Genomic DNA, 14,282 nt, shown 5'->3' with positions numbered 1-14,282 from the left:
TGGCATTGTAAAGTAGATAAATTAAATAAAATATAAAATTAAATCTATAAAAAACACCATTTTTAATCATTAAATATGTTCATTTATTGGAAAAAATGAAAATTTTCAGGTTTTTTGATATATATATATATATATTTTGTTATATCTTCAAAATTTGAAATTTATACATGGATGAACCGACTAGACCAGAACATCCTATCCTTTTTGTTCTGAATATGACTCTTCATGAATTGAACAATATATGCTTTCCACCGATCAACTTCTAACTATGCCATACTATCATCTTTCCATTCTTCCATTGCCAGATTGAGATAGTTATTGCATCGGCAGCTTGGCCAAGATTGTGAATTCCTTGGCGTTGTGAAGTAGACAAATTATTATTAAAGAAAAAAAGCACCATTTTTAATCATTAAATATGTTCTTTTATTGGAAAATTTTCAAAATTTTCATATATATATATATATATTCAGAAAACTGATAATGAACTTGACATTATATATATGTAAAAGGGCAAGACTCAGGAGAGAGACACAGAGAATATATTTATATATAAGAGAGATTATATATCTATTATTTATATATTTAAATTGATTTTAATATTTGAATATTTTGATTCAATATTAATTTTGATTATTATGTAAATTATATAATTAAAAAAATATTTTATATTTTTTAATTTTTAATATTTTTTGATTATATAATATTACCACTTTCAATTGGCTGTTTCCTGTAGATTTTGGAGAAATCTCTAGCCGTTCCGGACACCCATACCCAAGTTCCCAATGTTTCCACGTTCCAGAAACTCATGCAACATAGTATATATATATATATATAAATTTGAAATTTATATATGGATGAATGAGTGTGAAATTTTATCCAAGTTTCATGGGAAATTTTGATTTTTTTTCCGTATTTCATGGTCACCGAATTTGAAGCAAACCCAAACCATGTGACATACGTAAGAAGTAGGTTACAGTTGCTATGTTTTTTTATAGATGCGAAGTCAAAGCTGCTGTAGGCTTTGCATCTCAAGCGGTGTGGCTTAGGAGAGTTCTTGAAATGCCATTACAATTCTGGTATGCGATGCAAACGCCACCCTCACCCCCCCTGGAACCATGAACACCATCATTTATCAAGCCAAGGATGTGATCACCTTGGAGGTGGGGAGTCATGAATTATGGCCTTGCTGTTTCAAATAACAACTCATTTGTTGCCCTTCCTTGCAGCCACTACTTGAGCACGGGACTCTTTCAGCTTTTTGAAAGGTGCCATTTTATGGACTAGTAAGAAACAGATTCTAGTCAGTTTTTGTGCCAGAGGCAGAGTTCGAAGATGTGGTAGGTGTTGCATGTCAAGCAGTGTGACTTAGAAGAGTTCTTGAATTTGCAAGTTCTAAGCATTGCCAACCAACTCCTTTATCTGCAACAAACAGAGTGTGATGAAACTGGAGGGAAATCCAGTTCTTCATACAAGAACGAAACATCTTGCAGTCCACCATCATTTCAGCGAAAAAAATGTACAGCATAAATAAAGTTGAACTCTTGTGTTTTCCTATATGGGATCGGTTAGCTGATATTTTTATGAAGTCTTTGCCAAAAGAAAATATTTGTAAATTTTGTGACATGCTCGGTATAAAAGTTAATGGTGTGGTCACTGAGGTAGGATGCCAGACATTACTGATGCTGTTAACTTTAGAATTAGATTTAGAGTTAGAGTTAGAATTATGTCTAGAATAATTGATAATGTTTGCTTAATAGGTTAGTTAAGATATTCTTCCGTACTTTTAGGAGTTCTTCTGTAACATCTGGTGTCATGTTTTTATTGAATAGAATATTAATAAAACATACGGTCAAGTCATCTGGCTTTTACAAATTTTCTTGTTCATTTGGTTCATACACATCTACTAAGATTGGAATTCACGTTCATTTGCTTTCTTCCTTTACTATAGCAAATTAATAATGCATGCAAAGCTGTACCATGTTTTGTGACTCCTAAAACTGTAAAAATAAAAAATGATTATATTTATTAAAGTTGCTGTGTAGCTAACTTTCTTTTACTGATTGAGACTATTTCTAGTGATTCGTTTATAATGAAGGCCCTAACTTGGATGTAGTTACTCTGTTTTTGGAGAATCAATTGCCTATAGAAGAAAGAGGGCAAAACCATACTATTCCTTTAGTATTTATCCCTGGTTGGAATATAAAGGGGAAAACCATACTGAATGAATGCCTTTTGATTACTTGGCATAACTCTTTTTATGGGCCATTTTGTGATTATTTTTGTTCTGAATGCTGTGGGCTGAAGTGCTTATTATTCTATTGTCATATTGTCATATGCATGTTGCATTTTAAGTGTTCTCAAAGAATAGATTAGTGATAGCTGCAGAGTAGAATGTCACAGATCTAGTTTCTTACACAATTTCTCTGTTCAGAAATACAGACTTTATCTTAGAAGGCTAAGCGAAGTAGCTCAACAGCAAAGTGGGCTAAACTCTTCCTTTGGAGGAACTGCAGAAGTAAATTTAGGTTCCATGTGTGCCCTTGGAAGGCTTGACTTACAAGCATTTGCAGCATCTGGTCAAAAATCACCACAGACTTTAGTGGCAATGCAAGCAGAACTCATGGGAAAAATAAATGCAAAAAATGGTTTGGGAATATCTGGAGACACATTCTGTTTGCCAACCGCATTCCATGGTGTAAGTTCTAATTCGTTAAACAGCTTAGGGTTTGGACAACAATTGATGAACAATCAGGGTGGTGTACTGCAGGGATTTCCTAGTGGTCTCAAACTGAAGCAACTGTCTCTGTCTCAGTCACAACCTAATATTTCTTCATATGAGAATGGCGTATTTTCAATGAATGATACATCTCCGGGACTTCCATTTTTGCCACAGCTCTCAACAGCTGCTGTGGCTCTGAGAGATCTGGACCATATATATGGGTCAAATAACAATTTAGGATTGGATCTAGACGACAAGGCATCGATGTTGAAGTTATTACAGCAGCAACAGCTACATCAGACACCTGGACCACTGCCACATCAATCTGGTGCACAGCTGCATGGTCAACAAGTTCTAAATCTGCCATCCTCCAGTCTTTTAGGTCAACGGACACTTTTGAATACTTTGTCTACCCTAAGTAATGCCAACAGCAACCAGGGCAATAGTCTTATTGGTCCTGGTTCAGCACAAAAGAATCTCATAACACCAGAAGGGCATGATTTAACTCTGAATGCATGTAATGCGTATTTTGGAATTCGAAGGATGGAAGATGTTAATCAGAGTCTTAATTCTATGCCAGTAAACAGTGTTTTTCAGCCAAGAACTGTTGCATCTACCCCATTGTCTTCTGGAGCTGAAGGTGTAATGAGTTTGCCAGGGATGAACATCCCTAGAGAGACTCCGGAAGTCTTCAATTCCCAGGCTTTAAGAAGTTCTGGTGTAAATTGCAATGCATTGAATGGCTTTGCTCCCGGTTTAACTCAGGGTAATGTACTGGGTTGTCAAGTTCCAAAAGCTGCTTTCAATCAAGGTTTGGGACCAATGGTGATCCCTACTCTAAATCCACATTACGGTCAAACTTCCTCTGGATTGCAGGGCTTGAATCCTGGAATACAAGATCATGTTCTGAGTCAGAGTCTTGGATTTTCAGGAAAGGGATCAAATCTCCCCAACAGATTCACATCAAATGATGGACACCTGAGGACGATCAGCAATACACCACGTCAAAGTGATCAGTCTAGAGCCGATACTGGGACAAGATTGAAGGACAGAGTATCAGACTTGATGGTAAGTTCTACAAGTCATTGCTCATTATTCTGTGCAGTTGTAGACATTTGGCCCCTTTATGAAAATTCTATGTTCAAAGTCCAAATGGTTTATCTTTCTGGCATTTGATTTTTTATACCGTGGAAAAAACCCATAATTTCTATTAATAAAATTAAAATTATATTTTGTAAACACATCTAGTGTGTATGCAACTGAGATCCAATAGAGGATCAATAAAAAGATCAAAAAGAGGACTGAGTGTGGCATGAGGGGTCGTCATACAATATGCCTCAGAAAAATAGCGAAAAATAACAATATATATACAGCAAGTTATGGCTGACTTGTGCAAAGTTTTTCTCTTTTCCCTTTTTGTTTTTGCACATTTTGCCAACCATCAGAATTTGGTTCAATAAGAATCAACACCAAATCTTGTCTCTCATGTGGAGCTTTCTTGTCAGAATCTGAGCTTTCTGATACATGTGCACTTTTGGAGCCACCAGATCCATCCAGTGCCATAGAGTCTTCTGGATCTTTATCAACCTGATGCACAATGTCAGTGGTCTGTTGTATCGTGGCACCCCCTTCTTGGGCAACATCCTGCAAGTCTGTTCCACTAGTTCCATCATTGCTTGGGTGACTATCTTTTTTGCCTTCTTCTTCCTCCTCAGAGGGGCGTTGTTCTGTGAACTGCCATCTTTTTGTTTTATTTGCTGTTTTTTTCTTTTTGGGATTCTTCTTTGCCTGGGGGCATGAATGCTGTAAATGGCCTGTCTGATAACAAATACGGCACCTAAATGCCATATTTTCATAGTCTAAAACTTGTGACCAGCAAAAGTTTTGATGCTTCAAATTTATGTGATAGGGAAGTTTGTTGAGGTTGATCTCCACATATTCTGGCATATGTTAAGATACTATTTTCTGCTATTTCCATATCCACTTTTTTGAAATTTACCGATGTGTTGCCGATATCTTCAAGAACTTTGTGATGCCAGAATGAGAGTGGAAGATTTGAGAGTCTAACCCAAAACCGGCATCATAGATACCACCATAGATTTTGCATCAAACTCAGTGAACCAAGGAGTAGTGAAAAACCTGACTCTTCCCCAAAACTAGGGCCCTGCATTTAAAGCATAGTCCATGTCCTTCTGTGTTTCAAACTGAACAATAAAATCCTTTAGAACATAAAAAAATTCAAAATCAGGAGGCCAAGCTGTGGCAAACCATTGAATGAGTGCTTCTGGTTTGGGCCAAAAGCCATTAAATCTGCAGATGACAGCTTTTGTTTGTAGAACAGAGAACAAGGAGTTAACCTCTGGAAGCTTTATTTCCAATGAAGGATTATTTTCCGTTTGTTCAACTATATATGGGTTCGAAAGATTTTGAGGCTGAGCTGCAAGGACAGTAGTGTTCCTTTGAACTGCCTCTTTAAAGGAGACAGAAGGCCCTTTGGAGGACTCTGTAACCAGAGCCCCTCCTCGGAGTCTTGAATTCAGTATAATAAAAGAGTCTTTTGTGATGTTATAATCTTCCAGATTGGAAGAGTCTGATAAAACTTTACCCTTATATGGTAGATATTGATAAAAGGATAAAACTTTACCATTATATTGTAGATATTGATAAAAGGATGGTATGCCCCACCAAGATTCAATGAATAGTTTGATAGATAATATGGAGGATGAGCTATTAACCCAAATGAGCTTGGAATCCCCACAATTTTTTTTTTTTTTTAATGAAAATCTGGAAGTAGGTGGCCCTGCTGGAGCCTGACAGAGGCGGGCATATCACAGATTGTGCCGCAGTATGTGAAACCACCAATCTGGAATCCACCTATGAAAAATCAGGGGGCAAAACCACCCCCTACCTTGCGGAGAGTGCGACCTGTCGGAAGGACGGAGGAAGAGTGAGGGGGGAAAATGCTTGCGGACCCAGCAAACAGGGGAAACTCTTATAATATCTCGAGGCCTCCACGCGACGATAGAAATTTCCAAAGGAATAACCGTAGTGAAAAGCTAGTGCGAAGGAATTACCAAACAATTACCAAAACGAAAGATGGCAACCGGCTTGAGGAAGAACCGTGGTTTCTCGCAGAAGATCTACACCCTTATAGACTTGAGAACACATACTCTCCAGCAGCCACACATAGCATAAGGACTTCGCCTATATCCGTGGAGAAGCGACCACTCTCGGCTCAGCCCCATTGAAGCAGAGGATGAGAAAATGCATGCTTTGCCCAGGCACCGTGCGGTGGTGCCATGCGAAGACACAGCGGAAATGGGAACCCTAGCCTCCAGAGCGCGTGCCATTCCTCTTCCTCTGGCATTTGATGTTTTTAACAAGGACCTATAAATATGTCATACGTTCTTTGGTTAATTATATGTTATTTGCAGCATCCAGTTTGTTGGGATTTTTGTGAAGCTGTAGTGAGTGTTTTTCGTTTGTTCTGGTTTAATGCAGACACGTTCCTTGCACTTAGCGGTTAATGTGCATTATAAAATTGTGGGAAAATGACAAAAAATACAAAAGTCAATGTTAGTCTTTCATTCTGCTGATTTTATTATTGGAACATTCCCTTTTCGACTAGTTAGCTAACAAATATGGGGTTTAAATATTGTGAACTGCTGCCTGCAACAGGAGGGGACTAGACTTGCGGAGCGTGAATTCAGTCTGGATGGCTACAATTGAACAATTTTCATGCGAAATTAATTGGTTTGTGCTTTAGTCAATTTGAAGCATAAAGTTGGTCTTCAAGCTGGAAGAGTGACATGACTGTCATGATTATACAGGTTGTAGATTTCGATTCTGAAATGAGAATTAGGTGATTCCTTTCTTAAGTAGTCCACTGATCTTTGCTTCAGTTCGGAAAAATTCTTCACAAAATGTCAATACTAATGTATCAGCACCTTCTTTGTTCTCATATTGCCCCAAGGAGCCTCTTAATCATGGTATTCACTGTACAGGGGTATCACTTTTTTCCGTGGTTGAGTCTGATTCACAAAACCAGGTGGAAATTTCAGGGCTTTTACGTGAAAAGGCTAGCTTGAAATTCAAGGACCACAATTTGTCTATGTACAGAGTAAACTCATGTATTTTAGATGTAATTTATACGAGGAAATATTTATGGCCAGATCTTTTGGGAAAGCATGGGATCTGTGTGTTTCTGGAACTGGGCTTTGCATGTAATAATTATCAGCCGCGGATACAATGTAGATTTGTTTTGCCCTAAGTGATTTACTGCAACAGATGGAATAGAACTGCAGAAGGTCTTTCTGTACATGTATGCAGCGAAAATGGAATTTATCACATCTCGAATTTTCTTGTGACAGACATCCCATGTAAAATTATGGCTTGGTCTGTTACAAAGATGTCTGTATGTGTTGCTGCCTTTCTCTAGTCGTAATAATCTTGTATGTCTTCTTCAGCATATCCAGTTGTGTATTGGATACTACTGCCTGAAGCAGCAACGGAAAGTTCAAAGCAAATCCTTTCAGAAAGCAGGAGCAAGAATGATACGACGGAATGGCACCATCAAATGTGTCTAATGCTCCTAATTTTTCTTGAAATAATAGGTTATCTTCCTTCCCATCAAATGAGAGACTGTTCTTATGATACTACGGAATGGCACCATCAAATGTGTCTAACGCTCCTAATTTTTCTTGAAATAATAGGTTATCTTCCTTCCCATCAAATGAGAGACTGTTCTTTTCTCATGAAATGAAATGAGAAATTATTATTATTATTTTTTTCTCATGAAATGAGACTATTCATCTTCGTTTAATGGAGACTACTGTCTAGCCATCATTTTCCACAAGCTAATTTCATCATATGCAATATAATGTTTTCACTCCAAAGTTGAATGACAACTCAGCCAGCTGTACAAACAAATACGATGGTGATAAGTGATAGCTGTAAATGGAACACATTTTTCCATTTATTTTTGTTTTTTCTTACCAACCAACTGGTTTTTAGGAGGCACTTTCTACTTTCTACTTTCTATTTTTTTTTGTTCTTGTTTTCATGTTCTTTATTGGGTGGATATTTTGATCCATTCACACCTTGAAATCCCTTAAAATCCCTTAATAGAGGGCAATCAAGGAAACATGGACCTAAAGGTATGTTGTACAATTTTTCAAGTCCTTTCTTCCACAAGGGAAGAAAAAACATTAAATTCAAGTTAAGAGAATTTCGTGATTTGAAAGATGTAGCCTGGGTATAATTCTAGAATAAACTTAAAGATTAATTTTGGAAAGCATTTCATGTACAAGTTTTAGGAGAAAATAAAATGAAATGTAAAGTAATTATTTTAATGTTCACAAAAAAGCATGTAATGATAAAACATGGAGAGCTTAATGCATCTCCTAACTAATCGAACGAAAAGTATATAATGGGGAGTATAACACGAGAATTGTTTTTATTCAACCAAAATTAAGAGATTCCAACCAATGTTAAGCATATCCATATGTAGATTTTGAGACTATAGAAGAATTAAGCTCAAGGGAAGGCCTTGCCAACTTGTTCAGTCTACTTTATCCACTAAAGTGTTAGCATGTTAAAAATCAGCTTAGATTCATCTTAACTCCAGATCTATCAAGCGCCTAGAGGGATCAAATCTCTCGAAGTGCAAACTTTTTTTTTTGAGTGCAAAACTTGAGGAAAGGTTTGCACCTTGAGAGATTTGATCCCTCTTGGCGCTTGATAGATATGGTGTTAAGATGGATCTACACTGGTTTCAGTCATGTGCAACCAAAGAAAACCTATTGAACATATGATTAATTTGATCAATAATATGTAAATACATATAATATTAATATAATCATTTTAAATATGCTAAATATATTTGAGATTTATTTCGTCATTTTAATTTTAAATTTGCTTAGTTACCTCAATTTGTTGAGATGATAAATATTGTTAATAACTTTAATGATGAAAAATGATGAAATAAAATTTTTGAATGCAAAGTGACAATGTAATAGTGTCGAATGATAGAAAATATGAATAAAAGAATGTAGTCAAATACAAATAGTCTTCATTGTGATCAATCTCAAACTATTTGTTTGTAATATTCTTATTGTCACCTTTGATAGTTTTGTCATGTTTTCATATCGATTATATTAAAATAAAAGTTGAAATTGTAAACCATTTAAAATCTTTAGCTCGAGTTGTTGCAGTAAACATCGTACCTTGTTTCTCTTGCTCTCCAATATTAATAGATTGAATTACTATAACACAAAAATCAATGTACATTGTCAATAAATTTTTGTGCTTACATTGAAATCAATGTACAGTGTTAATCTAATCACTTTAAAATTAATGTGCCATCATACATCCAATTACATCAAATAAAAAATCAACATTTACATTGAAATCAATGCATTTAATGCAAACAATCAAATATGATTATAAATCAATGCATCTAATGCAAGTAATCAAATATGATTAGAAATCAACATCTACACTCAAATCAATGCATCTAGTGCAAGAATCAATAGGATTGAAAACCAACATTTACACTGAAATCAATGCATTTAGTGCAAACAATTAGATAGGATTAAAAATCACCATCTACACTGAAATCAATGCATTTAGTGCAAACAATAAAATAGGATTAGAAATTATCTACATTGAAATCAATGCATCTAGTGCAAACAATCAAATATAATTATAAATCAATATCTATATTGAAATTAATGCATCTAATGAATATAATCAAATAGGATTAGAAAACACTATATACACTGAAATCAATGCATTTAGTGCAAACAATCAAATAGGATTAGAAATCATTTACATTGAAATCAACACACCTAGTGCAAGTAATCAAGTATAATTAGAAATCAACATCTACACTAAAATCAATGTATCTAGTGCAAGCAATCAAATAGGATTAGAAATCACCATCTACGTTGAAATCAGTGCATCTAGTGCAATAATGTTTCTTTCCTCTCCCCCTCCATCTATATCTATATATCTTTCCATATCTCATTCTTTGTCTCTCTATTTCACCCCCCAAAACTCACATATTCTCGCAATCCATATCTACCAATCTCTCTGTCCCTCCCTCCCTGTCTCCATCTCTCTCTTCTTCCAACAATGTAAACTTTGAAACGGGAACTATAAACTCAAAACGGGAACTCTGGCCAAAAAACCCCAAAAAAACATCAAAAACAGTGCTAAAAACGAAAAGTGTGTATACTAGAACGAAGTTTTTATTTTTTAGGCGTTAATTTTGAACATGTTTTAAAAATGGCAGTAACTACGAACTTTACTATGAAATTTTCGTGCAAAATATAGCTTCAAAATGAAAGTGATGATACTGGAATAATGATTTATTTTTTTAGGGTCAATTTTCAACATTTTTAGAAAAATGCTAATAAAACCAAATTTTTATGTGTCAAACAAAGTTGTTTATGAGGAAAAAAAACACATTAATGTTTTTGGTAGAATATCATTTTTCTTTCCTAAGTATAAATTTAACATGTTTTCAACCATAACATGCTAGGGTGGGCGCCACAGCGCGACTCGTCCCCTACCTCTAACCCCCCTCTCGACACCCTTACTACCTTCACCCACAACCCACACCCCTGGCCCCTTTAATCCCTACCAACCCAACCCAACGCCTGCCCGAGCGCCCTCTCAACCCCCGCCCCCCAACCCTCTCAACACCCCCCCCGGCGGCCGGGGCGCCTTGCAACCCTCCCCGCCCGGGCGCCCACACAACCCCCCGTGCCCAAACCCTCTCAACGCCCCCCTCCCCTGGCCCGGGCGCACTCACCCGCCCCCAGAACCGACCCCCCACCCGGCCCCGGCGCCCTCACCCGCCCCCCGGCCCTGGTGCCCTCACCCACCCTCACCCGCCGACCCACCCGGCCTGGGCACCCTGCCAATCCCCCCCGCCTGGGCGCCCACACAACTGCCCGCGCCCCAACCCTCTCAACCCCCCCTCCCACCAGCTCGGGCGCCCACAACCGCCCCCCCACCCGGCCCCGGCGCCCTCACCCACCCCCGGGCCCGGGCGCCCTCACCCACCTTCACCCGCCCGCCCGCCCGGCCCGGGCACCCTCACCCGCCCGCCCGCCAGGCCTGGGTACCCTCACCCGCCCCCTCGCTCGGCGCCCTCACCCGCCCCCCCACCCGGGCGCCCTCACCGGCCCGAGCGCTTTCACCCGCCGGGCCCGGGCGCCCCCACCCGCTTGGCGCCCTCACCCGCCCGCCCCCCCCCCCGTGTGCCCTCACCCGCCTACCAGCCTGGGCGCCCTGACCCACCCTGCCTCGGCCGCGCCCCCGCCTGGCAGGCAGCAGGGCGATTCCCGGAATCGCCCTGTCGCCTGCTAGGGGGCGGAGCGAGCCGCCCGGCAGGCGGCAGGGCGATTCCGGGAATCGTCCTGCCGCCTGCCAGGCGGGGGCGCGGGCTGCTCGGGTGACCCCTGGCTCCGCCGCGCAGCGACGCGACCCGGGCGGCCTGCGCCCCCGCCAGGCAGGCGGCAGGGCGATTCCAGGAATCGCCCTGCCGCCTGTCGGGCGCGGGCCGCCCGGGTGGCGCCTGCCTCGGTCGCGCCACCAAGGCGGCCCACGGCCCCTCCCGGCACGCGGCAGGGCGATTCCGGGAATCGCCCGGGCGAGCGGGTGAGGGCACTTGGGCGGGCGGGCGAGGGCGCCGGGCGGGTGCGCGAGCGAGCGTGCCAGGGCGGGTGAGGGCGCCGGGCGGGCGAGCGGGAGAGGGCGCCCGGGCGGGTGAGGGCGCCGGGCGGGCAAGGGCGCCCAGGTGGGTGAGGCGGGTGAGGGAGGCGGGTGGGCGGGCGAGGGTGTCGGGCGGGCGAGGGCGCCTGGGCGGGTGAGGCGGGTGAGGGTGCTGGGCGGGCGAGGGCGCGACCGGGCGGGCGGGTGAGGGCGCCCGGGCGATTCCTGGAATCGCCCTGCGCCGGGCGGGCAAGGGCGCCCAGGTGGGTGAGCCGGGTGAGGGTGTCGGGCAGGCGGGCGAGGGCATCGGGAGGGCGGGCGGGCGAAGGCGCCCGGGCGGGTGAGGCGGGTGAGGGCACCGGGCAGGCGGGCGGGTGAGGGCGATTCCGGGAATCGCCTGGGCGCCCTCACCCGCCCGCCCGCCGGGCTGGTGAGGCGGGTGAGGGCGCCGGGCGGGCGAGGGCAGGGGCGGGCGGGCGGGTCAGGGCGCCCCGGCGGGTGAGGGCGATTCCGGGAATCGCCCGAGCGGGTGAGGGGGATTCCGGGAATCGCCCGGGCGGCAGGGCGATTCCGGGAATCGCCCGGGCGGCAGGGCGATTCCGGGAATTGCTCGGGCGCCCTCACCCGCCCGCCCGCCAGGCGCCCTCGCCCGCCCGCACGACGCCCTCGCCCGCCCTGCGCCCTCACCCGCCTCACCCGCCCGGGCGCCCTCGCCTGCCCGCCCGGCACCATCACCCACCTCACCCGCCCGGCGCCCTCACCCGCCTCAACCGCTCGGGAGCCCTCGCCCGCCCGCCCGGCACCCTCACCCACCTCACCCACCCTCACCCGCCCGCTCGCCCGACGCCCTCACCCGCCTCACCCGCCGGGCGTGTGAGGCGGGCGAGGGCGCCGGGCGGGTGGGCGCGTGAGGGCGCCCGGGCGATTCCGGGAATCGCCTGGGCGCCCTCACCCGCCCCCCCGCCCGGCGCCCTCACGGGCGGGCGGGAGGGTGAGGGCGCCGAGCGGGCGAGGGCGCCGGGCGGGCGGGCGGGTGAGGGCGCCCGGGCGATTCCCGGAATCGCCCGGGCGCCCTCACCCGCCCGCCCGCCCGTGCCCTTGTCCGCCCGGCGCCCTCACCCGCCTCACCCGCCCGGCGGGCGGGCGGGTGAGGGCGCCGGGCGGGCGGGCGGGTGAGGGCGCCCGGGCGCCCTCACTCGCCAGCCCGCCCGGTGCCCTCGCCCGCCCGGGCGGGCAGGCGGGTGAGGGCGCCGGGCAGGCGGGCGGGTGAGGGCGCTGGGCGGGCGGGCGGGTGAGGGCGCCCGGGCGATTCCGGGAATCGCCCAGGCGCCCTCACCCGCCCGCCCGCCCGTGCCCTCGTCCGCCCGGCGCCCTGACCCGCCTCACCCGCCCGGGCGCCCTCACCCGCCCGCCCGCCCGGCGCCCTCACCCGCCCGCCCGCCGAGCGGGTGAGGCACCCGGCGGGTGAGGGCGCCGGGCGGGCGAGGGCGCTGGGCGGGCGAGGGAGCCGGGCGGGCGGGCCGGTGAGGGCGCCCGGGCGATTCCGGGAATCGCCCGGGCGGCAGGGCGATTCCTGGAATCTCTTGGGCGCCCTCACCCGCCCGCCCGCCCATGCTCTCGCCCGCCCGGCGGGTGGGCGGGTGAGGCGGGTGAGGGCGCCGGGCGGACGAGGGCACGGGCGGGCGGGCGGGTGAGGGCGCCCGGGCGATTCCGGGAATCGCCCGCCCGCCCTCACCCGCCCGCCCGCCCGGCGCCCTCGCCCGCCCGGCGCCCTCACCCGCCCTCCCGCACGACACCCTCGCCCGCCCGGCGCCCTCACCCGCCTCACCCGCCCGGGCGCCCTCGCCCGCCCGCCCGACACCCTCACCCACCTCACCCGTCCGGGCGCCCTCGCCCGCCCGCCTGCCCGACGCCCTCACCCGCCTCACCCGCCCGACACCCTTACCCGCCTCACCCGCCCGTGCGCCCTCGCCCGCCCGGCACCCTCACTCGCCTCACCCGCCCTCGCCCGCCCGGCACCCTCGCCCGCCCGCCCTCGCCCTCCCGCCTCGCCCGCCCGCCCTCGCCCTCCCGCCTCGCCCGCCCGCCCTCGCCTGCCCGACGCCCTCGCCCGCCCGCCCGGCGCCCTCACCCTCCCGGCGCCCTCGCCCGCCCGCCCTCGCCTGCCTGCCCGGCGCCGTTACTCGCCACACCCGCCCGCCCGACGCCCTCACCAGCCTCACCCGCCCGCCCGCCCCGGCGCCCTCACCCGCCCGCCCGGCGCCCTCACCCGCTTGCCTGCCAGGTGCCCTGACCCGCCCGCCCCCCCGCACGGGCGCCTTGACCCGCCGGCCCCCCCGGCCACCCTCACCCACCCTGCCTCGGCCGCGCCCCCCCCGGCAGGCGGCAGGGCGATTCCGGCAATCGCCCGGGTGGCCCTCACCCGCCCGCCCGCCCGGCGCCCTCACCCGCCTTGCCCCCCCAGGCGCCCTCGTCCGCCCGCCCGTCCGGCGCCCTTGCACGCCCGACACCCTCACCCGCCTGGGCGCCCTCGCCCGCCCGCCCGCCCGGCACCCTCACCCGCCTCACCTGCCCGCCCGTCCTCGCTCGCGCGCCCGCTCGGCGCCCTCGCCCGCCCGCCCCGTGCCCTCACCCGCCCAGGCGCCCTCGCCCGCCCGCCCGACGCCCTCACCCGTTTCACCCGCCCGGGCGCCGTCACCCGGCTGCCCGCTCGCCCGGCGGCTTCACCCACCTCACCCGCTCGATGCCCTGACCCGCCCGCCCCCCTGCTCGGCCGCCCTGACCCGCCCTCCCCCCCGGGGCGCCCTCACCCACCCTGCCTCGTCTGCGCCACCCGGGCGGC

The 14,282-nt window shown here is 48.6% G+C and overlaps 1 protein-coding gene across 2 annotated transcripts in view; it reads left to right on the top strand.

The window, feature by feature from the left end:
• Positions 1–7,561, top strand: part of LOC149185971 (two-component response regulator ORR21-like) — a 143,856-nt gene extending 136,295 nt beyond the window's left edge. The window contains exons 5-7 of one of the 2 annotated variants that reach the window (XR_016255680.1): positions 2,432–3,787; positions 6,398–6,549; positions 6,724–7,561. Coding sequence is in view for 1 of the 2 variants with exons in the window: in XM_089410851.1 (XP_089266977.1) it covers positions 2,432–3,787; positions 6,398–6,448 (1,407 nt within the window). In the remaining variant the exon portion in view is untranslated. Of the gene's footprint in view, positions 1–2,431; positions 3,788–6,397 lie in introns of both variants that reach the window. The other variant, XM_089410851.1, reaches the window with a different exon arrangement.
• The last annotated feature ends 6,721 nt before the right edge of the window (positions 7,562–14,282 follow it).

Source organism: Pinus tabuliformis, chromosome 3_1 (genome assembly GCF_031772625.1).
Source record: "Pinus tabuliformis cultivar Carrire ecotype Pingquan chromosome 3_1, CPIR1, whole genome shotgun sequence".
NCBI classification, from domain to species: domain Eukaryota; kingdom Viridiplantae; phylum Streptophyta; class Pinopsida; order Pinales; family Pinaceae; genus Pinus; species Pinus tabuliformis.
This window is presented reverse-complemented; position numbering and strand designations above follow the sequence as displayed.